This window comes from Salmo salar, chromosome 13, assembly GCF_965601325.2.
Source record: "Salmo salar chromosome 13, fSalSal1, whole genome shotgun sequence".
NCBI lineage: Eukaryota > Metazoa > Chordata > Actinopteri > Salmoniformes > Salmonidae > Salmo > Salmo salar.
The window spans coordinates 83,199,074-83,223,004 of NC_138303.1; the positions used below are offsets into that span (position 1 = coordinate 83,199,074).

At 41.2% G+C, this 23,931-nt stretch overlaps 1 protein-coding gene across 2 annotated transcripts in view; it reads left to right on the forward strand.

Annotated features, from left to right (window-relative positions):
- Nucleotides 1–11,963: 11,963 nt before the first annotated feature.
- LOC106567921 (cell adhesion molecule DSCAM) overlaps nucleotides 11,964–23,931 on the forward strand; it is a 139,639-nt gene continuing 127,671 nt past the window's right edge. The window contains exon 1 of one of the 2 annotated variants that reach the window (XM_082960374.1): nucleotides 11,964–12,804. In XM_082960374.1, coding sequence (XP_082816500.1) covers nucleotides 12,762–12,804 — 43 coding nt within the window. In that variant the 5' untranslated portion in view covers nucleotides 11,964–12,761. The remainder of the gene's footprint in view (nucleotides 12,805–23,931) is intronic. The other variant, XM_082960375.1, reaches the window with a different exon arrangement.

The following is a 23,931-nucleotide window of genomic DNA, read 5'->3' on the forward strand; positions in this document are numbered from 1 at the left end:
GAAAGAGAGATTTGAAGGCAGAAAAGGAAAAAGGGAAAATGAATAAAAGGACTTCATAAATTTTTATGACCACGCCGATAAGGTCAGCCATGTGCCGTGGTTACTAAGCAACGCTGCTGCCACCCCGTGTTGGACAGTTGCAAATCGGAGAAGTCAAACTCAAATGTGTTTATTTCAGCTGGGAGTATGACAGGCTATCAGACAGCCTCTGTGCATGTCTCTGGTATAACATGCAATAACATGGAGGTCTTTATCGGTCATGCCAACACACTCAGATGTATGCTTTGTCAATAGAGATCACCATGCCAACAGCTCGTTCCACGGCATTGATCATCAGGTTGACCATCAGCCACAGAGCCAGAAAATATCTCAATCCATTAATCGTGCTTACACGGCATATAACCAGTGTTGTGATGCTAGTAAAGATAGGACGTTTATGGCGTTTAGTGTGTGACTTTTAGAAAGTTTGAACAACACCTCCCATCATATAAACTTATGAAGGAATCAGGGAATGCTAAAAGTAGTACAGAATCAGTGAATAGATAGACTGTACCTTAGCAGACTGTCAACTAATGAACAGGTTTAGTACAAAGGAGAAACAGGTTGACTATAGAGATCTCCACTACTTAATCAGGACTAGACAGAAATGCATTGAGCCGTGAGATGGAGAGCAGTCAATTAATATAATCAATGTATAGATCCACTTAGGTAGGGCCATCAAGAACCTCTGGCTATGTCCAGTCAATTGCCCACTACCTTTTGAGAAAAGGGTGTTTATTATTAAAATAATTTACCCTGTTTTCTCCCCATATTTCGTGGTATCCAATTAGTAGTTACAGTCTTGTCTCATCGCTGCAACCGCCGTATGGACTCGGGAGAGGCGAAGGTCGAGAGCAGTGCGTCCTCCGAAACACAACCCAACCAAGCCGCACTGCTTGTGCGTCCTCCGAAACACAACCCAACCAAGCCGCACTGCTTCTTGACACAACGCCCACTTAACCCGGAAGCCAGCCGCACCAATGTGTTGGAGGAAACACTGTACACCTTGCAACCGTGTCAGCGTGCTCTGCCACCGTGCTTCTACATCTGCATTGCTTGCTGTTTGGGGTTTTAGGCTAGGTTTCTGTATAACACTTCTGCTGATGTAAAAAGGGCTTTATAAATACATTTGATTGATTGATTGACTTAAATTTGTCTTTTAAATATCTATTTAGAGTTGTCTGACCTTGCAGCAAACGAAAGGATACAAGTCTTAGTCAACTTTATATGGGCAACAGGAATAGTTCATAGGAAAATATGCATAATTTGTCCCATTCTCTCTGTCGTTCTGCTTTTGCCAAGCCAATGCTCCTTGTATGAACCCCAGTGGGAGAAGTCACTGTACTGTAGGCTATAGCTATTTCCAATCTGAGACATTATGTTTTTTTTTCTCATTTATGTCTTAATGGTGGAGAATTACTGTCAACGAGAACACGGTTTCTCCATTTCTTTATTCTCGAGACATGTCCACTCATTAAAGATTAACTGGGACTTTGTCTCACGTTTCTCACAGAAATCATAATGGGCAGAGAGAGATTCTAAGAGGTTCCAATAAAATCAGGATCTCTGGATGTACATTAGCCTACTGCTTCTACCTATCGCCCACATAATATAGCTTGAATTATTCAACATCCAGACCCAGGGACCCAACCAAGCACTCTTCAAATTGAGCCCATTAAATGAATTCTCCATCACTGCCTGCAAGATAGGTTAGTGTTTAATGGATGTTTTAATATTATCAAAATACTCTGTGACCTTTGAGTTTTCACTCCAGGGGCAAGCTCTCTATTACTATGAGGGAGGGATACGAATACCAAATTGTTGTTTTCTCAAATGATCAATTTGTACAGTAGAGTATGTTTTGATGGTGAGTTTACTGAGGCCTACACTGAGTAGTGTTCCATCGCCTTCACGCTTCTCACATGCTTTTGGGCTCTCCTCATCGCCCAGAAATGATCAAACATCTACCCAGTGTTTTGGTCAAGCCTGGGTACTCGCGTCTTGACGAGTGCATGTCACAATGTAGGCTCTTTGGGATATTTATAGTCCCTTTATGTGTCTACATATTGAGTGATGTGAACAGGCTTGCTGTTGCACTCACATTTCATTTGACATGATACTGGTTATTGCAACCGGCCTCAAATCAGCTATCTCCCTCCCTCATCCCTCCCAAATCTCTCTCTCTCTTTCACCATCCCCTTTTATCTATCTGTATCTCTCAGAGCCATTATTTTGGACAACAAAGGGATGGTGAAACAGAGATTCTGCCATTCTCTTTCGGAACAGGGTGCTGTGGAGGCTCAAGGAGAACAAGCCGCCCCTGCAGGGCAGTATGGGATATGGTCACCTGACATACAGCAATGCCAACAACAAGACGTCTTTTTTTTAAATGTTCTGTGAGAACATCATGGAATATTGGGAACACAATACAAATGCACATACTGTAACATTTATGATTTGGGAGAAGCTTGGAGATTTGGTATCACAGGAATTAAAATAAAATCTGTCAAAAGCCATGTGCGATTGAATGACATGATATGAAATGGTATGTAGTGAAAACCGTGTCCTTGTTTCAAACAATTTGTAAAAAGATACCTTAATCTGTTAACATATTTTCAAGCTTTTATATTTTCATCTTCTGTGCTGAAATTAGCCAGATGCTGATTGTCAGTAGGGATTTTGTATTGACAAGATCATTGCCATATAAGCTCTAGAACCATAATACCTTTGATTTCATCATAACCTCTTCATAGAAAATCATGGGGCAAAACAAAGGATTATTGACCATGGGATTTATAAAGCTTATACCCAAACAGACCACTGGGATTAAAGCCAATGAGTAAAACAACCATAACTGTTACAAATGGCTTTTGATGAATACATGATTAGTCATCATGAAACATATGCATCATATTTATGAGACAAGTGGGTAATCACGTCAAATCTTTTGCTCATTCACATTATCATTACAACAGAACAAGAAATAAATTGTAATACCATTCACAACTATTTGAGAAAAAATACATACCTTAACGATAAAAGGCCTATTAATTAATAAGACAAAAACTTTATAAATGTAACAATAAGACTGATAAACAAAGATAAATGCTAAGCGGTCAAGTTCTTTAATCAAATTGTCTGAGAAATTGCTAAATATTGCTAACAGCCTGAGAAGAAAGCTGCCATATTTGGGGGGCTGAGCTGTTGAGAGCTACAGCATTCAATAAACTGTTTCTAATAATAATCCATCTGAAAGGCTATTGGGGCGTTGAAAATGGACGGCAGGCAGGCAGCAGGCTGCAGAGAGACCGGTGTCTGTAGAGCGGCAGCCAGGAAAAGGCAGAAAGGACTGGAGCTGTGCAGATTACCAAGAACAATGCCATGACTGGATGAACAACACACACCCACCCCTCACTGCAGAGAGAGAGAGAGAGAGAGAGAGAGAGAGATATATAGAGAGAGAGAGGGAGGGAGAGAGAGAGAGAGAGAGAGAACAATAACCAAAACCAACACTGCTCACAAATAGGAGAAAAATTACAATCTAGTAGGCATGAGTGACGATTTGAAGACCTTGTATGCCATTTTGGTTGGGATGATTGAAGTCAGGCTTAATGTTAATGATATGTTTTATTTTGGTCTGGGTGGCCACAGGCACAGCACACACTGCAAGGCCAGTGACAGGCAGGCCTTGAATTCCTGGTGCAGTGCATTTAAAGGTCTGATGTGGATGCTAAGCCTATGAGACAGAGGCTGCATAAGGTGGAGTGTGCTGCAGTTTAACTGGCCTACTAAAATGAACAAAGACACTGGCAGGCCAGGATGAATCTGAACAGACAATAAATAACAGTTTCCCTGCTCTAGGGTTGTCTATTGATACTGTTTACATATAATTAAATAGAACAGTGTATTGTATAGCTCTTATAGTTTCTTATTTTGCGTGTTTTTTTTTTCTAGAATTACATTGTTATTGATTACTGCAATGCTGGGTTTTGAGTTCGCAAGAAAGGAATGTCACTGTACTAGTACATGTGACATTAAAACTTGAAACTTCTGTTAATGTTATCAACATCACCATCATCATCCTCCTTGTCATCCTTATCTTACTATATCGCACTTGATTATGGAAAAGAGTAATAGAGTATAACAAATATCCATGTGATGAACAATTCCAACTGCCTCAACTACATTGTTTTATTTTGATATGTTTAGAGTAAAATAAGTCTTCACATCAAAGGAATATTAATGTAATGGAAAGGAGTGTAATCTTGATTGTGAGAATGTCTACTCTCTCTGTACTGGCCTTTCGTATCATCATTTTTTGAAGCAATCCCAGAGGTTCAATTATAAAGTATTGTTCAGGGTGCTGATCTGTTGTGAAGATTGAGTGGTTGTCTGTGCCTCCCAAATACACAAAAATCCATGCATTTCAAGTTTTTTTTACATTACAAACAATGCAGGCCTCTTTTTCCAGATCACAGTTCTATGATCGCTATACAGTGGCTTGCGAAAGCATTCACCCGCCTTGGCATTTTTCCTATATTGTTGCCTTACAACCTGGAATTAAAATAGATTTTTTGAGGGTTTGTATCATTTGATGTACACAACATGACTACCACTTTGAAGATGCAAAATATGTTTTATTGTGAAACAAGCAAGAAATAAGACAAAAAAACAGAAAACTTGAGCTTGAACTATTCACCACCCTAAAGTCAATACTTTGTAGGGCCACCTTTTGCAGCAATTACAGCTGCATGTCTCTTGGGGTATGTCTCAAAAGCTTGGCACATCTAGCCACTGGGATTTTTGCCCATTCTTCAAGGCAAAACTGCACCAGCTCCTTCAAGTTGGATGGGTTCCGCTGGTGTACAGAAATCTTTAAGTCATACCACAGATTCTCAATTGGATTGAGGTCTGGGCTTGACTAGGCCATTCCAAGACATTTCAATGTTTCCCCTTAAACCAGTCGAGTGTTGCTTTAGCATTATGCTTAGGGTCATTGTCCTGCTGGAAGTTGAACCTCTGTCCTCATCTCAAATCTCTGGAAGACTGAAACAGGTTTCCCTCAAGAATTTCCCTGTATTTAGCACCATCCATAATTTCTTCAATTCTGACCAGTTTCCCAGTCCCTGCCGATGAAAAACATCCCCACAGCATGATGCTGCCACCACCATGCTTCACTGTGGGGATAGGGTTCTCGGGGTGATGAGAGGTGTTGGGTTTGCGCCAGACATAGCGTTTTCCTTGATGGCCAAAAAGCAAAATGTTTGTCTCATCTGACCAGAGTACCTTCTTCCATATGTTTGGGGAGTCTCCCACATGCCTTTTGGCGAACACCAAACGTGTTTGCAAATTTTTTTCTTTAAGCAATGGCTTTTTCTGGCCGCTCTTCCGTAAAGCCCAGCTGTGTGGCGTGTATGGTTTAAAGTGGTCCTATGGACAGATACTCCCATCTCCGCTGTGGAGCTTTGCAGCTTCTTCAGGGTTATCTTTGGTCTCTTTATTGCCTCTCTGATTAATGTTCTCCTTGCCTGGTCTATGAGTTTTGGTTGACGGCCCTCTCTTGGCAGGTTTGTTGTTGTGCCATATTCTTTCCATTTTTTAAATAATGGATTTAATGGTGGTCCGTGGGATGTTTAAAGTTTTGGATAATTTTATAACCCAACCCTCATCTGTACTTCTCCACAACTTTGTCCCTGACCTGTTTGGAGAGCACCTTGGTCTTCATAGTGTCGCTTGCTTGGTGGTGGCCTTTGCTTAGTGGTGTTGCAGACTCTGGGGCCTTTCATAACAGACTCTGGGGCCTTTCATATACTGAGATCATGTGACAGATCATGTGACACTTAGATTGCACATAGGTGGACTTTATTTAACTAATTATGTGACTTCTGAAGGTAGTTGGTTGCACCAGATCTTATTTAGGGGCTTCATAGCAAAGTGGGTGAATACAAAGGGGGTGGCAGGTACCGTAGTGGTTAGAGAGTTCGACTAGTAACTGAAAGGTTGTAAGATCGAATCCACAAGCTGACAAGGTATAAATCTGTAGTTCTGCCCCTGAACAAGGCAGTTAACCCACTGTTCCTAAGGCCATCATTGAAAAAAGAATTTGTTCTTAACTGACTTGCCTAGTAAAATAAACAAATATCTAAGCACCACTTATATTTTTCATTTCACTTCACCAATTTGGACAATTTTGTGTATGTCCATTACATGAAATCCAAATGAAAATCAATTTAAATTACAGGTTGTAATGCAACAAAATCGGAAAAACACCAAGGGGGATGAATACTTTTGCCAGGCACTACATAGGCCTATCTATCCATGTTGGTGCACATTATAGACTAATGCATGTACACTAAGTATACCAAACATTAGGAACACCTTCCTAACCTAGGCCTCAGAACAGCCTCAATTCGTCAGGGCATGGACTCTACAAGGTTTTGAAAGCGTCCCATGTTGACTCCAATGCTTCCACAGTTGTGTCAAGCTGGCCGGGTGTCCTTTGGGTGGTTGACCATCCTTGATACACACGGGAAACAGTTGAGCGTGAAAACCCCAGCAGCATTGCAGTTATTGACATAAACCGGTGCACCCGGCACCTACTACAATACCCCGTTTTGAACGGGGTATTGTAGTAGGTGCCGGGTGCACTTACATTTTTTGTCTTGCCGACTCACCTTCTGAATTGCACACATACACAATCCATGTCTCAATTGTCTCAAGGCTTTAAAATCCTTATTTAACCTGTCTCCTCCCCTTCATCTACACTGATTGGAGTGGATTTAACAGTTGACATCAATAAGGGATCATAGGTTTCACCTGGATTCACCTGGTCAGTCTATGTCATGGAAAGAGCAGGTGTTCAGTCTACACACAATACTCCATTAAGACAAAAACATTTTTGGGGGGCATTTTTTGCTAATCTACAAATAAATAAAAACTGAAATATCACATTTACATAGGTAGTCAGACCCTTTACTCAGTACTTTGTTGAAGCACCATTGGCAGCGATTACAGCCTCGAGTCTTCTTCGGTACGATGCTACAAGCTTGGCACAACTGTATTTGGGGAGTTTCTCCCATTCTTCTCTACAGATCCTTTCAAGCCCTGTCAGGTTGGATCTGGAGCGTCGCTGAACAGCTATTTTCAGGTCACTCCAGAGATGTTCGATCGGGTTCAAGTCCGGGCTCTGGCTGGGCCACTCAAAGGCATTCAAAGACTTGGCCGAAGCCTCTCCTGCATTGTCTTGGCTGTGTGTTTAGGTTCGTTGTCCAGTTGGAAGGTGAACCTTCGCCCCAGTCTGAGGTCCTGAGTCCTCTGGAGCAGGTTTTTATCAAGGATCTCTATGTACTTTACTCTGTTCATCTTTGCCTCGATCCTGACTAATCTCCCAGTTCCTGCTGCTGAAAAACATCCCCCAGCATGATGCTGCCACCAACATGGTCACCGTAGGGATAGTGCCAGGTTTCCTCCAGACGTGCCGCTTGGCATTCAGGCCAAAGAGTTCAATATTGGTTTCATCAGACCAGAGAATCTTGTTTCTCATTGTCTGAGAGTCTTTAGATGCCTTTTGGCAAACTCCAAGGCTGTCATGTGCCTTTTACAGAGGAGTGGCTTCCATCTGGCCGGTCTACCATAAAGGCCTGATAGTTGGAGTGCAGCAGAGATGGTTGTCCTTCTGGAAGGTTCACCCATCTCCACAGAGGAATGCTAGAGCTCTGTAAGAGTGACTCTCTCAGGTTCTTGGTCACCGCCCTGACCAAGGGCCTTCTCCCCTGACTGCTCAGTTTTGCCGGGTGGCCAGCTCTAGGAAGAGTCTTGGAGGTTCCAAACATCTTCCATTTAAGAATGATGGAGGCCACTGTGTTCTTGGGGACCTTCAATGCTGCTGAAATGTTTTGGTGCCCTTCCCCAGATCTATGCCTCGACACAAATCTGGTCTCGGAGCTCCACGGACAATTCCTTCGACCTCATGGTTTGGTTTTTGCTCTTGAAAAAGAAAAGGAGAGCCGCACACTCTAGGAGCTCAGATGCAATAATTGAATAACCTAAAAACCAATGTTTCGAGAGACAAGCTGTCTTCATCAGGGTATAATGACAAACACTGCGGGTTACTAGTTTATAAAGTGTCAAAGAACATACAAAAACATGAATGGATAGCATACGATAATAGATACAATTTGGCTACATAGGCCTACAAACATTTACAATGAATAGCAAAATCACAATAATCACAAGAATGGCTTCAGATCAAAGTCTACGTTGAGACCGAAGGGAGCAATGGTCTATAAATTAAAGATCCAGGCAGCCTCTCGTTTTAAAAATAAATTGTCGAGGTCACCCTCTCTCCTAGGGAGGGTGACATGTTCGATGCCGATATAACATAGGGACGAAATCGAGTGGTTCGCTTCCAAAAAGAATTTGCGCTTTGTTTTACCCACATAATGTTTACCACAAGGACAAGTTATAAGATACATGTCTTAGTGGAGCATGTGATAACACCTTTGATTTGGATCTGTTTCCCTGTTTGGGGGTGTTTGAAGGATCTACATTTGTAAGTGCTATTGCATTGAGCACATCCATTACACTTGTAGTTTCGATCTGGTAGAGGTGCAAACAGACAATGTGCAGGGATTTGTTTCGGTGGTAAATCAGAGTTTACAATTGATCTCTGACATTTCTGCCCTGCGAGAATACAACCAAGGGAGGGTCCGAAAGCACATTACCGATACTGTCATCGGATCTTAGAATCTGCCAATGTTTGTGAACGATTCACTTAATTTGTTCAGCGCACTTTGAATAGCGGATAGTTACAATGCAAAAATGCTTCTTTTTGCGAGACTGTCCATGAAAGAGATCATGTGTAACAAGTGCGCTGAGAGTCGGGAAGCAAGTACAGGGAGGGAGTGTTTTAATAAATAACCACAACAATAAACACGAAACACAAACACCGCACCGACATGAAACAGAGTCAATAACACCTGAGGAAAGAACCAAGGGGAGTGACAGATATAGGGAAGATAATCAAGGAGCTGATGGAGTCCAGGTGAGTGGCATTAGGCACAGGTACGCGAGACGATGGTGACAGGTGTGCGGGTTAATCAGCAGCCTGATGACCTAGAGGCCGGAGAGGGAGTATATGTGACATCATGTCTCGATTTGGTTTTTGCTCTGACATGCACTGTCAACTGTGGGACCTTATATATACAGGTGTGTGCCTTTCCAAATCATGTCCAATTAATTGAATTTACCACAGGTGCTCCAATCAAGTTGTAGAAACAACTCAAGGATGATCAATGCAAACAGGATGCACCTGAGATCAATTTCGAGTCTCATAGAAAAGGGTCTGAATACTTACAGTACCAGACAAAAGTTTGGACACGCACTCATTCAAGGGTTTTTCTTTATTTTTACTATTTTCTACATTGTACAATAATAGTGAAGACATCAAAACAATGAAATAACACATGTGGAATCATGTAGTAACCAAAAAAGTGTTAAATCAAATATATTTTACATTTGAGATTCTTCAAATAGCCACACTTTGCCTTGATGACACCTTTACACACTCGTGACATTCTCTCAAACAGCTTCATGAGGTAGTCACCTGGAATACATTTCAATTAACAGGTGTGCCTTCTTAAAAGTTAATTTGTGGAATTTCTTTCCTTCTTAATGCGTTTGAGACAATCAGTTGTGTTGTGACAAGGTGGGGGGGTATACAGAAGATAGCCCTACTTGGTAAAAGACCAAGTCCATATTATGGCAAGAACAGCTCAAATAAGCAAAGAGAAACGACAGTCCATCATTACTTTAAGACCTGAAAGTCAGTCAATGCGGAACATTTCAAAAAATGTTTGAAATGTTTGAAAGTTTGAAAGTTTCTTCAAGTGCAGTTGCAAAAACCATCAAGTGCTATGATGAAACTAGCTCTCATGAGGACTGCAACAGGAAAGGAAGACCCAGAGTTACCTCTGCTGTAGAGGTTAAGTTCAGCATCAGAAATTGCAGCTCAAATAAATGCTTCACAGAGTTCATGTAACAGACACAACTCACCATCAACTGTTCAGAGGAGACTGTGTGAATCAGGCCTTCATGGTCGAATTGCTGCAAAAAAAATCACTACTAAAGGACACCAATAATAAGAAGCCTTGCTTGGGCCAAGAAACACGAGCAATGGACATTAGACCGGTGGAAATCTGTCCTTTTGTCTGATGAGTCCAAATTTGAGATTTTTGGTTCCAACCGCCGTGTCTTTGTGAGACGCACAGTAGGTGAATGGATGATCTCAGCATGTGTGGTTCCCACAGTGAAGCATGGAGGAGGAGGTGCGATGGTGTGGGGGTGCTTTGCTGGTGACACTGTCAGTGATTTATTTAGAATTCAAGGCACACTTAACCAGCATGGCTACCACAGCAGTCTGCAGAGATACGCCATCCCATCTGGTTTGCGCTTAGTGGGACACCTCCAGGCTGTGTAAGGGCTATTTGACCAAGAATGAGAGTGATGGAGTTCTGCATCAGATAACCTGGCCTCCACAATCACCCGACCTCAACCCAATTGAGATGGTTTGGGAAGAGTTAGACCGCAGAGTAAAGGAAAAGCACCCAACAAGTGCTCAGCATATGTGGGAACTCCTTTGAGACTGTTGGAAACACACTCTAGGTGAAGCTGGTTGAGAGAATGCCAAGAGTGTGCAAAGCTGTCATCAAGGCAAAGGGTGGCTATTTTGAAGAATCTAAAATATATTTGAATTTGTTTAACACTTTTTTTGTTACTACATGATTCCATATGTGTTATTTTATAGTTTTGATGTCTTCACTATTATTGTACAATGTAGAAAATAGTAAAAATAAAGAAAAAGCCTTGAATGAGTAGGTGTGTCTAATTATTTTGACTGGTACTGTACAGTATGTAAATAAGGTATTTCTATTTTTAACCAACCTGTTTTTGGCTTTGTCATTATGGGATATTGTTTATAGATTGCTGAAGATAAAACAATGTTTTATACATTTTAGAATAAGGCTGTGAGGTAACAAAATGTGGGAAAAGTCAATGGGTCTGAATACTTTCCGAAGGCACTGTATGTTACGCTAAATCTATTTTAATTTCTGTTTGATTATCTTGACAAATCAAAAGATGCCCTTCCGTTATAGGAAATTACATTCACGTGGCTATTTTTCTTTCAACACCAATGCATTTTGTTCAATAGGTTAACTCACAGCCTTGAAAGGACATATTCACGACCCTCATTTTCACGTGACATGAGGGAAACCATGAGAAGGTGTGCGGCACATGACAGAAGAAAACATGTTTGTTTTTTTGCTGGTAAGAGAGAGGTTGAGGGGAGTAGGCTATGATAGCCTACTTCCACATTAACAAGCTGCAGTAGAGGCTATTCTTATCCATCTATTCAGTGACCATTTTGAGTGTGTAGTATCATAGCTATCGGCAAAAGGATACATTTCCAATCTTATGTTTGGTCTCCCTAGTCGGTTAGATGCACGTGGTTCCTGACATGGCCGCTGTCGATGCCCCTACTGCAAGGGAGGCCTCTGCTCATATTCGTCAAGGTCAATTGATGAATGCAGTCAAAGGCTGGCTGAATCCCAACACTCCCGCGGGGCACATTAAAAAAGACATTAACACATTAAAGGACATGATTTGATGTCCTCCAATTAAGATCATTTCGTTATTTTTTTTTCTAAAATGAATGTCAGTCTAGCCAGGTGTGTATCACGCCTTTCTCATCACCCCATATCCTAGCCATAGCATCTACAACAATCATTGGCCTAATTATAACTTGAGTATTTTAATGTAAGCAATAATAATGTCCTTATATACCCATGATGGACACCTTGGTATCCTCTCTCTCATAAAGAGTGGAGGCAAGCCCTGTATGCAATCTAGCGCTCAGCACAAGGGATGGAGTGGCGAACTGCTGCACCTTTAAGGCAATGAAGAAGAAAAGCGGCCGCGGAGGAGGAGGCGAGAGTTATTCCATAATGCTCTGAGCCAGGGAAGGTTAGCGCAGGGACCAGTGTGATTTGTACGGCTGCGAGAAGATGCGTGTGCTTGTTGCTTGCTGGATGGAGAGAGGCGGCGAAAAGGGAATGAGTTTTCAGTACAGCTAACTATTGCTTCCTGCTTACAAATTCATACGTAATTTTTTTATCCAATCCAAATGTATGCATTTTTTTTCACTGGAAACTTTTTGGTCTCATTATTTATTCATAGTGTTTTCTTTATTTTGTAGACTAATTCGAATTGTTTTAACTTAATTCTTTATTTTCTTTGAATTTAATTTGGGAATTCCACCTGTGCATATTGCGCTTGTCCCTCCTCGTGTCGTATGCGTCTTCAGCCTCCAGTCTCCGCTCTGACTCAACCGCACTCACCTGGACCAGAGCTCAAGGAGGCGAGACCCACATGTACCCCGCAGAGCATCGCGCCCAGAAGCGGGGAAGGCTGCACTAAGGCACGGCGTGGCCACTTCAAGAGAGACGTACAGTTGGATCTAAGCTCTTATCATAAGACAATCACCAGACGCTCATACCTCCTCTTCCCAACGCGAAGAGAGAGAAAGAGAGAGAGAGATACTGATTTGTACAGACCATCGTCCATTGCAATTGGCATATTGAAGAAATATAAAGAAAACTTAAGGAAGAAAGTGTGTGGAGTGAAAAAAAGAAAAAGCATAGCTTGGATATTGAACGGTGCGGGGCATGTGGATATTGGCTGTCATCTTTTTCCAGTGCATCTTGAATGGTAAGTTGTGCTATTTAAAATGAACTTCATTAAAGACATGCTCTGGAAATGTTAATTTAATGTTAATTTTCCTCTGAGCAAAACTTACCAGATATAGCCCATCTTAATTATTTGCGGAATAATATTATTTATTTTGTGGTAAAATGATATACTAAATAGTTGTTGGTATGTCCTGAGAGCCCAGTTGGAGAGCGGTTGGATTGGGCAGCAGAAGCAGTGCTGGCTGAGCTGAGCCTGCCAGTCACATCCCGGTTAATTTGGCTACCTAATACCTATAGTTGGATACAACTATGTGAAAACACTGATTTAAAAACACTGAATAAAAACTAGACTCTACTTTGTTCTTTAGGGCGATTAACATAATATTTTATAGTAAGACATTTCTAGAATAGTGTAATAGTGCATAGGCTACAGTATATGGCGATGGCTTGATAGGAAAATATGAACTAAATGCTGGTATCGTTTTGATACATTTCGCAGGTTACACTTCAATAATAAGTAACCTTATTTCAATTTGGTGTAATTGTACTTTATCCCCATATTTTTATCTAATGAAATTGAGTGTGATTGTATATTTTGATAAAACACTTTTTGGGGAAGTGTAACTTCATGTTTAAAGTAATATCAGATGTTGTTTTATTTTTATTATTTCCAATTAGTAATTATCGTAGCTCATTTGCATATTCACATCAATACAATTAGGAATTATATTCATTCATAACAGCATAATCACATGTGAATTACACTTAAATAGTGTGCCACTTAATTGTGACAATAAAATGCAATGATTTCCCCTAGGCACATAGGGTATATTGATATTTTAAAAGGGTTTTCATAAGGGAAAAAACATGCTTATTTGCTATGGGAAATTTAATAGGCCAATTAATGTTTTATATGAGAATACAATTTACTAAAATATTCCATTGATTAACTGAATTAATATGTGCATAAGATAATCTCTTTATTTCCATAAAATCAGAAGGTATCCTGTGAGATAATACTGAAAAAAAGGAAACAACTCAGTTTATGCTGTATTTTTTTTATGGAGCTACACCCACCATATTAGAAGTACAAACATGGAGGCATCAGGATCTAAAAAAACAGTTGAGGCAAGCCCCTTGTCGCCCATTTCCCTGTGTTCCCCCTGAAACAGTTGAACACAATCCCTTTGTGTTACACAATGCAAAGGTGATTGGCCTGTAATTCCTTAAAAATGTGGATTTGATAAGAGGCAAATGTGCTTTTGGGTTGGGGCTGCCTGAACGCTTAGCGAATACAAGAAGGGTGTGTGTGAGAGAGAGGGGGGTGGGGGGGGAGAAGGAGGTTGAGGAGGACAAGGGGTTGGGGGTGTTTGTGGGGGTGGGGGGGGGGGGGAAATAATCCAGAGACAAATTGGACATTTAGAGGATCTTTTTAAAGATTGATGGATGGAGTGGGGGCTAATATTAAAGTGGACAGATGCATGTAAACTGAGGGGAGAGAGATGCGTCAACCAAAGATGACAGAAAAACCATTTTGTGGCAATGTTGAAGGGCTGAATGAGGTAGTGGTTTGCCACAGAAAATACAGTGATGCAGTGAGGGACATGTACAAATGCATTTTAACACAACTGAGGCAGGACTGACTGGTTCTAGAGAGAGCCCCTGTTCCATAGTATGATGTCCATTTCAAATATCAATCCATTATGTGCTACAATAAACCCTTGTGTGAGCTGAGAGCACTATCTCTCTCTTAGCTTTTGAACAGCTTCACATGGTGTGTTTTGACCATGCAGGCTTCGGCATTGTAAAATGGCTGCTCCTGAAGCATTCAGCATGGAAACTTTGAATGAAAACACCACTGTGGATATGATACATCCAGAGTCTATGGCTGATGTTGATGATCTGTGTTTTGTTAACAGATTAAGTTTATGCAAGAGTCACGTTGTCAATCTTTGAGGTTATTGAAATTATTGTTTTGTGGGCAGGAATGGCACACAATAATATACAATACAATATTATTTCATTTTACATGCTTTTTTTCTTTCAAAATTATGTTTTTTAAATCAATAAATCATAGATATGGCTGATAGGTCATAGATTGAAAAGGTCTTATACTGCTGTGTTTCTTATGATATCAGGCTACTTTGCATATTGCTCTATTTCTTCCTGATTTGTATTTTTTTGAATGTCCAACCAGCGTCCACATCACCAGCACTATCCTATATAAGAATAGTACAATGTGTAGCCTAGCTCTTCTGGGCAGAGAGAGAGAGAGACGGAGAGTGATCGAGATTGGATTCCAGACATAACGGCTTTTAGGGTTCTGGTCTAGCAGCACATGCTCCTGAGGTGGTCTCTATGGAAACGTGGATAATGAGTGTTGGCGCAGTGTGGGCTGGGTCTGAGCAAGGCCGCACTCTGTGCAGGTGACCCCGGAAGTGCTTCCCCACAGATTAGACCAGTCACTCCTGCAGCTCTATGATATTTTTGTAGACAGAGAAAGGATATGTGAAGGTTATTTTTGCATGTTTTAAAGATGTTATTCTGGTGGTAAGTTGTCGGTCGTTCTGATACGTTATTCCCAGATTTCTGTTGTTTTTCCAGGACTGACTACCGCAATCAGTAATAGTTTGGTTCATGTCTATTTGTTTGGTTTAGATCTTGTATTAGATTGTGTATTTATAGTATTTGAGTTATGCAAAGGTATGGAGCAATTTATTAACAAGGTGTTAGATCATGTTTTCTTTTTTTTAACTACAGCCTGACATTTGACAATGTAAATCTGCAGAATCTGCAGGGCTCTTTCTGTTGCATATATTTGCTGCTTTCCGTTTTTAAGACTGAGATGCAAACTCATCTTGTCTTTGGATACAATTTGCAATCATAAACAATTCACAGTTGCAACGAGTAAAAAGCATTGTAGTGTTGATGTCAATGACACTTTTCCAGTGCTGTTGCATCAGTATTAAATGTACTGGGAACAACAGATCTATCCATGGAGAGACAGACTGGGGAAATGGCATAATGTTGTTTTTGCTCAGCAATGCCAGGGGGCAAATATGACACATGCTCAATTGGACACTAATAAGCAGTGCAAATATACAACAATGCTCCTCAATTGGCACTCAGTATCACTGTGTGTGTGTGTGTGTGTGTGTGTGTGTGTGTGTGTGTGTGTGTGTGTGTGTGTGTGTGTGTGTGTGTGTGTGTGTGTGTGTGTGTGTCTCTGTGTGTGTGTGTGTGTGTGTGTGTGTGTGTGTGTGTGTGTGTGTGTGTGTGTGTGTGTGTGTGTGTGTGTGTGTGTGTGTGTGAGAGAGAGATTTGCCCCCTACCTCGGCTAATTCAGACATGAACCATCTCAGTGTGGATTCACCCGACCACCTTTCAGACAGACAGTAGTGTTTTGCCATCAGAACATAACCAAATTGTGTCTTTCATCTTATTCAAACACACATTCAGTAGTAAGACTTCCAATGTGGAAAATGCCTTAATCTATGCTGGCCTACAAGAGGATTCCTATTTAGAAGATTAAAGCTATCCTAGGCCTGGCATCTGAATAGCTGTCACTATCAGTTAGACTGCTCGTTTCGAACAGGAATAGCCTAGGGAACCAGGCTACAGGATTAACCTTGATAAAGCTGTCATGACCACAGAGATTTTAATCAACCCATCTGGGAGATCTCCACAGAGAGAGACCCAGGTTTGGTGTTATCATAACAGACATGTTGACTTAGTAATTGTGTGCTGTGTTTTTGTCATTGTATATGGGGGCAGGTGAGTGGAAGTAAAGGGCAATTATATTTTGAGTGTAAATGTACCTGTAATTATACAAAACATTAAGAACACCTGCTCTTTCCATGACATAGACTTAGACTGACCAGGTGAATCCAGGTGAAAGCTATGATGCCTTTTTGATGTCACTTGTTAAATGCACTTCAATCAGTGTAGATGAAGGGGAAAAGACAGGTTAAAGAAGGATTGTCTCAGTTGCCTTGAGACAATTGAGACATGGATTGTGTATTTGTGCTGATGGTGATTTGGCAAGACAAAAGATTTAAGTGCCTTTAAATGGGGTATGGTAGTAGGTGCCAGGCACACCGGCTTGTATCAAGAACTGCAACGCTGATGAGTTTTTCCACGCTCAACAGTTTCCCGTGTGTATCAAGAATGGTCCACCACCCAAAGGACATCCAGCCAACATGACACAACTGTGGGAAGCATTGGCGTCAGCATGGGCCAGCATCCCTGTGGAACGCTTTCGACACCTTGTAGAGTCCATGCCTCGACGAATTGAGGCTGTTCTGAGGGCAAAAATGGGTTGGGGGGGGACTCAATATTAGGAAGGTGTTCTTAATGTTTTGTACATTCAGTGTACATGCCAATGATGGATGTCGTTTATCAGAAAATGCAGGAATATCTACACACATATCCCCACACAGATCCCCATTGTCTTGAATCCTACTGTACTAGATACAGATACCATTTTTTTCAAGATACTGTATTACTTTCCAGTCATTGTTTCAAATATCAAAGATCAACAAACCTGCACTCCAAACGCCATCTGTGCAACTCATAGATTTGATTTGGGGTCTTTTCTCTTTTCTAAATGTCACCTTATGAAAGACATTGAACAGTTTGTAAATAAACAGTTATTATTGCATTATCATTATTATTTAACTAGTAAAAACAGAAGACAACATTGTTTGGAGGTCATGTTCAGGCCAGTGGGAAACTGGCTGGTGGTGTCCTTTGGTATATATCTGTCAGTTCACGTAGAACCAAGCCTGCATGACAGAGCCACCGCAACAAACACACACGCACAAGAATAAAGTGAAATTTGATAATACTCCTCCAACAGCAAAACATTTGATCTAAAAATGACCTAATAGATAAATACCAACAGCACTATAAAATAAAGCCTTACAAAATACATCCTTCCCATAAAAATCAGCATATGGCAAGTATTTGCAATATCTAAAACATTGTGCAAGATGGATGTCATGACATCTCCTAACATATCCCTGAGCTTGGAGTTGGCTGTTATATCCAGAACAGACTGAACCATATGGTAATGTGTGCACATTGAAATGTTAACTGTTTCTTTTAACCCAGGCCAGAATGCTTAAGGAGATGATGGAGTGCAACTAAGCAAAGAGAGAGATAAAGAGAGAGAGAATGAGTCAGCATGTGTTACACACTGGTATTTGACACACTGTAAGGAAGTAAACTATTACACAAGGTTCCCACATGCACGCACATGCACACTCACAGGTTCTTCCTGGTAGGTGGTGTTTTATATCTGTGAATGAATAAAACAACAGTAGTTAGTAGATAGCCTATGTCATTTGTTTTCCACTTAGCTGGCATGCTAGTGTTTCCATGTTAAAGTGGGGCAGTAGGCTAATGCCCTGACCCTTCAGGAAGGCAGGAGCTGATCTTAATGTGGCACAGCTAGCCTACAAGTGGGGATACTGTGGGCCCTACTGTATATTCACAAGACAAGTGTCCTGCTTGGACTTTTTTTCTTACATTTGATTGTTGTACTGTGCAGCATGTATTTCTCAGAACTACCAGTTTGTCAATGTTGTCTGAGATTTTATCTAGCGAAAGGAATGCTTTCCTTGTTCATAGGCCCTCTTTTTCCTTTGAGATACAGCATACCCCTTCAGCTACAATATCATTATAGATTGAGACCTGAAAGGTACATATTTTAGGATGAGTTGAGTATACAGGATGAGTTGTATTGACTTTGAGGGTATGTCATATACCATGTCAGGTCAAAAAGGGACTGGTGCTGAAGCCAACACACACATAGCCTACAGTATACTGTAGACTTGGCCATGGACATTTAATCCATATATCCATAATCCAACTTGAGCATCAGTTGACATATAAAGTTTCCGGCTAAAGTCTTGATTTGTTCTCACATGCTCACTCTTGCCCTCTGGGACATCACCATGGTACTGTACTATAGACTTATCTGCTATTTTGAACAAGCATTAGAACAACAGTGCCAACAGTCCTTCCTGAGATAAGGGCTGTGTCCAGGTCGCCAGATCTGGAGACAGGGGTTGCCAGGTGAAGAGGTTCCTGCCTGGTGGGTTTCTATATGTAATGTGGTGCACATACACACACACTGCAGAGCTATTTTTGGGAGACCATTTTTAAAGTCTGTCACAGGGGTAATGGAAGGAGTACCAAATGACCTCTACAGAAAGACTCAGGCTTTGTGGTTTTCTACACACACGCACGCTCACACCAGGTCAAGCTCATTTATAACACATGGGACAGGTATCCCGCTATGCAAAAGTGATTGATCTCCTGAGTTGACGTGGGAGGCAGGTGAGGTGGTTTATGCATCTACACAGATCACACTCTTCTTTTTCTGTAGGTGAATAACATTAGAGTTGATAACCTTGAATACAATATATTGCAATACAATGCAGCCCATTAAAGACAATGCTATACATTGTTATCGTATTGCACCAATATTATGGAAAAAGCAAAAAAGATGTGTAGCCAGTTTGAATGATTTTTGTCAGATGTTTCCATTGTCTTCAGTCCACAGAAATGCTTCTAACGAAAGAGCTATATCAAATCAAATTTTATTTGTCAAGCGCTCTGAATACAACCTTACCTTGAAATGCTTACTTACAAGCCCTTAACCAACAATGCAGTTCAATAAATAGAGTTAAGAAAATATTTACTAAATAAACTAAAGTAAAAAAATGTAATAAAATGTAAAAGTAACACAAGAAAATGACATAACAATAACGAGGCTATATACAGGGGGTACCGGTACCGAGTCAGTGTGCGGGGGGTACAGGTCCCTCCTTTACATTTGTAAATCACATGACACCTTTTTTTTTTCTTTTTTTTTCTCTTATGAGTATAATGCATTAAATTAGCACATTTAAATAAATCCAATTGAAACGAAGCAACACACAAGGTTAGTGTGTTTTATTGTTTCAGTGTGTGAAGTGATGCCTGTTTGTCTTATTCAGCCAGTGATTGTTAGTTGCTCGGCTGACTATTAGATGCGTTGAGGCATATCCGACAAGCCCTGATTAGTATACAAAAAAAATCGGCACAATTTATGTAGCAGAAATGTGTAACATTTTCAAAGATTCTCCACAAATATCTCATTAAAGTGTTGCTAGCTCTGGGTCAAATCTGTTTTAGTCTCCATTCTATCAGGCCTTCCCCAGAAGTGATTATGCTAATTGCTGTTTGATCAGATGATTAAATTATAATTTGATTAATCCTGAGCACTAAACGGTCTGAATACGTTTATGTCCACTTGGTAGTATAGCTTTGCAGAGCTAACGTCTCCTGTCACTATGTAAGCAGACATGACAGAGGAAGGGAGGGATGACCAGAGAATGACTGAGGCACACCATCCAGACAGAAATAAACATTATTTTTTATTTAGATTGCATTTATTTAGATAAGTTAACCAAAAATGTAAATTGTCTTAATGTATATCACATTAAGCCAATAAAAAATGCAGGTGTCCCAGTCAGAGAACACCTGAAATATAAATAAATATTAGTGTAGCCTATTTTTGCAGTGAGTAGAGTAAAGAATAGCCTGAATGCAGCTTGCTGTCATCATTGTCCTAGTGCATTTCCGCCAATCTTGTGTACCCTCAGTTATTATATTGTTGTGAGGTTGGGTCCTGTTGGTAATATCACTGACTGATGAGGACAGTGTCCTGTGTGTCCCCTAGAATCCACCCCTCCTGTTGGGGACAATTTCAGGTGTTCTCTGACCGGGACACCTGCATTTTTGAAGGGCAGGTTCCAATGCTTGGTCTCACACACACACACACACCACACACGCACACACGCACCACACGCACACACGCACACACGCACGCACGCACGCACGCAAAAAAAAGCAGGCTACCTGGCTCTGTCTCCCACTGTGGTATTAGAGAGGACTCTGCTGCAGTATGCTTACTCAAGATGGAGTAGCCCTGCCTGTGAAGCAAGTGGAGAGGGTGGGGGAGAGGGAGCGGTAGAAAGGAGAGGGAGGGGAAAGAGAGAAGGGCATGTTTCCTGAAGCATCAGAGAATGGCTGTGAATGGGAGGGAAGGCAATGATGTCTAGTTATCTGACGCACAATCCCTTTTAACCCCAGGACTTTGATTTGCCCTATTCTCGTGACAGCCTCTAGCTACTATGGCTAACTCTTCATAGCTTTTTGTTTCTGTGGCTGCACAATTCTTTAACAACAAAAAATGCAGCTTATATATTTGCAATGTTTAATAAATTATTCCTGTACACCTTTTTGTTGTTTCTGTGGCTGCCTGTTTTGAGCACGCCATATTTAATTGACAACAATATAAAAAGAGGCAGCTACCATACAGTATCTGTAAGGTTAACCATCAATACGTTTTTCCATAACCCCTAACTTGCATTGAAAAGGACATGTGTCTCCCCGATACATTTAACCATTTTAACCATCTATAATTAATGCTCAAGGAGATTCTCTGTCAACTGCTTGCATCTACTCCCCCAGCTGAAGCCTTGGTGCTGCACACCACATGGATGTTCTTAACTTCCTAGAGCTAGGGTCTATTTTCCTGAATTTCCGCTTGACTGGCGTGCCCAAAGTAAACTGCCTGTTACTCAGGCCCAGAAGCCAGGATATGCATATAATTGATAACATTGGATAGAAAACACTTTGAAGGTTCTAGAAATGTTCAAATAATGTCTGAGACTATAACACAATTGATATAGCAAGCGAAATTCCAAAGAAAAACCAACCAGGATTTTTTGTTGTTGACCTCCCAGGCTCTTATAATGGAAAGCTATGTGTTCTATGTAATTCCAGCTCCCAGATTACAATTCCTATGGCTTCCTCTAGATGTCAACAGTCTTTGTTCATTGTTTCAGGCTTGTTTCTTCAAAAACGAGCAAGAAACATGTGTCTCCCCGATACATTTATCCATTTATAGTCAATTAATGCTCACGGTGATTCTCTGTCAACTGCTTGCATCTACTCCCCCAGCTGAAGCCTTGGTGCTGCACGCCACATGGATGTTCTTAAGGATGTCTGTTATATCATCCAGCCTCTTCTATTCCACAAAATCTCCCTGTTCATCCCTACCTGCTGGATCCAATAGGACCTACAGCATTAATCTCACCTGATCTCCCTGCACCAATCAGACTCACAGGCTCAAATTGACTGGCCTATCATAGGCATGTTTGTCAGACTGTCCTTTGAGTCTTGTCCTATGAGAGAATTGTTAGTCACTGTACACAGTCCTTTTGTACCCAGATACTCATAACTTTTGGTTTGGTGTTTGTGATGACTTATTTTGATCTGACTCTTCTAGTCTTTTACCTTGAGGGAGACTCATGTCAACAAAACAAGCTCTGATTCATACTTTGAACTGGAAGAGATGCACACTCATAGTTGTCATTAAACATTCTCTGTAGTGTACTTTAGAATTTTTTTCCAAAGAATGTCAGTCCGAATGTTGTCAGATGTATGTTTGTTATAAGGTCGTCATGACCAATATGTGAGATTTTAGAATATCGCTGGAGGGGATGGCTGCCGTTTTACAGGCTCCTGACCAATTGTGCTATTTTGTGTGTTTTTTCGCATTGTTTGTTACTTATTTTGTACATAATGTTTCTGCTACCGTCTCTTATGACAAAAAATACCTTCTGGATATCAGAATGCAAAGGATATACTGTTGTTCCTGGACCAGTCCCAAAGCCTCATCATTCGCATGAAGAAAAGACTGAGATACAAGGTGCGTAGATCCGGGTGCCTTGTGAGAATTCGTCGGCGAGTGGGTAACCCGCCTCTACCATCCGTTCTATTGGCCAACGTGCAATCACTGGAGAATAAACTGGATGAGCTCCGTTCGAGACTATCCTACCAACGGGACATTAAAAACTGTAGTATCTTATGTTTCACCGAGTCATGACTGAACGATGACACGGATAATGTACAGTTGGCTGGCTTTTCCATGCATCCACAAGACAGAACACCGACCTCCGGTAAGACGAGGGTTAGTGGTGTGTGTCTATTTGTCAATAACAGCTGGTGCGCGATGTCTAATCTTAGTGAAGTCTCAAAGTATTGCTCACCTGAGGTAGAGTACCTCATGATAAGATGTAGACCACACTACCTACCAAGAGAGTTTTCATCTATATTTTTCGTAGCTGTCTATTTACCACCACAAACTGATGCTGGCACTAAGACCGCACTCAATGAGTTGTATAAGACCATTAGCAAACAAGAAAATGCTCATCAAGAAGCGACGCTCCTAGTGGCCGGGAACTTTAATGCAGTCAAACTTAAATTTGTTTTACCTAATATCTACAAGCATGTCACATGTGCAACGAGAGGACCAAAAAACTTTAGACCACCTTTACTCCACACACAAAGACACATACAAAGCTCTCCCTTGCCCTCCATTTGGCAAATTTGACCATAATCCTATCCTCCTGATATCTGCTTACATGCAAAAACTAAATCACAAAGTACCAGTGACTCAATAAACACCGAAGTGGTCAGATGACGAGGATCCTAAGCTACAGGACTGTTTTGCTAGCACAGACTGGAATATGTTACGGAATTCGTCAAATTGCATTGACGAGTATACCACCTCAGTCACCAGCTTAATCAATAAGTGCATCAACGACGTCGTCCCCACAGTGACCGTAAGTACATATCCCAACCAGAAGCCATGGATTACAGGCAACATCCGCACCAAGCTAAAGGAGCGGGACACTAATCTGGATGCTTATAAGAAATCCCGCTATGTCCTTAGACATACCACCAAACAGGCAAAGCGTCAATACAGGACCAAGATTGAATCATAATAATACGGCTGTGATGCCTGTTGGATGTGGCAGGGCTTGCAAACTATTATGGACTACAAAGGGAAACCCATCCGCGAGCTGCCCAGTGACGTGAGCTTACCAGATGGGCTAAATCCCTTTTATGCTCCCTTCTAGGCAATCAACATTGAAGCATGCATGAGAGCACCAGCAGTTCTGGATGACTGTGTGATCGCGCTCTCCGTAGCCGATGTGAGCGAGACCTTTAACCTCTTACATCTAGACATTCCGCTAGCGGAACACCTGCTCCAATATCCAATGATGGGCGTGGCGCGAAATACAAA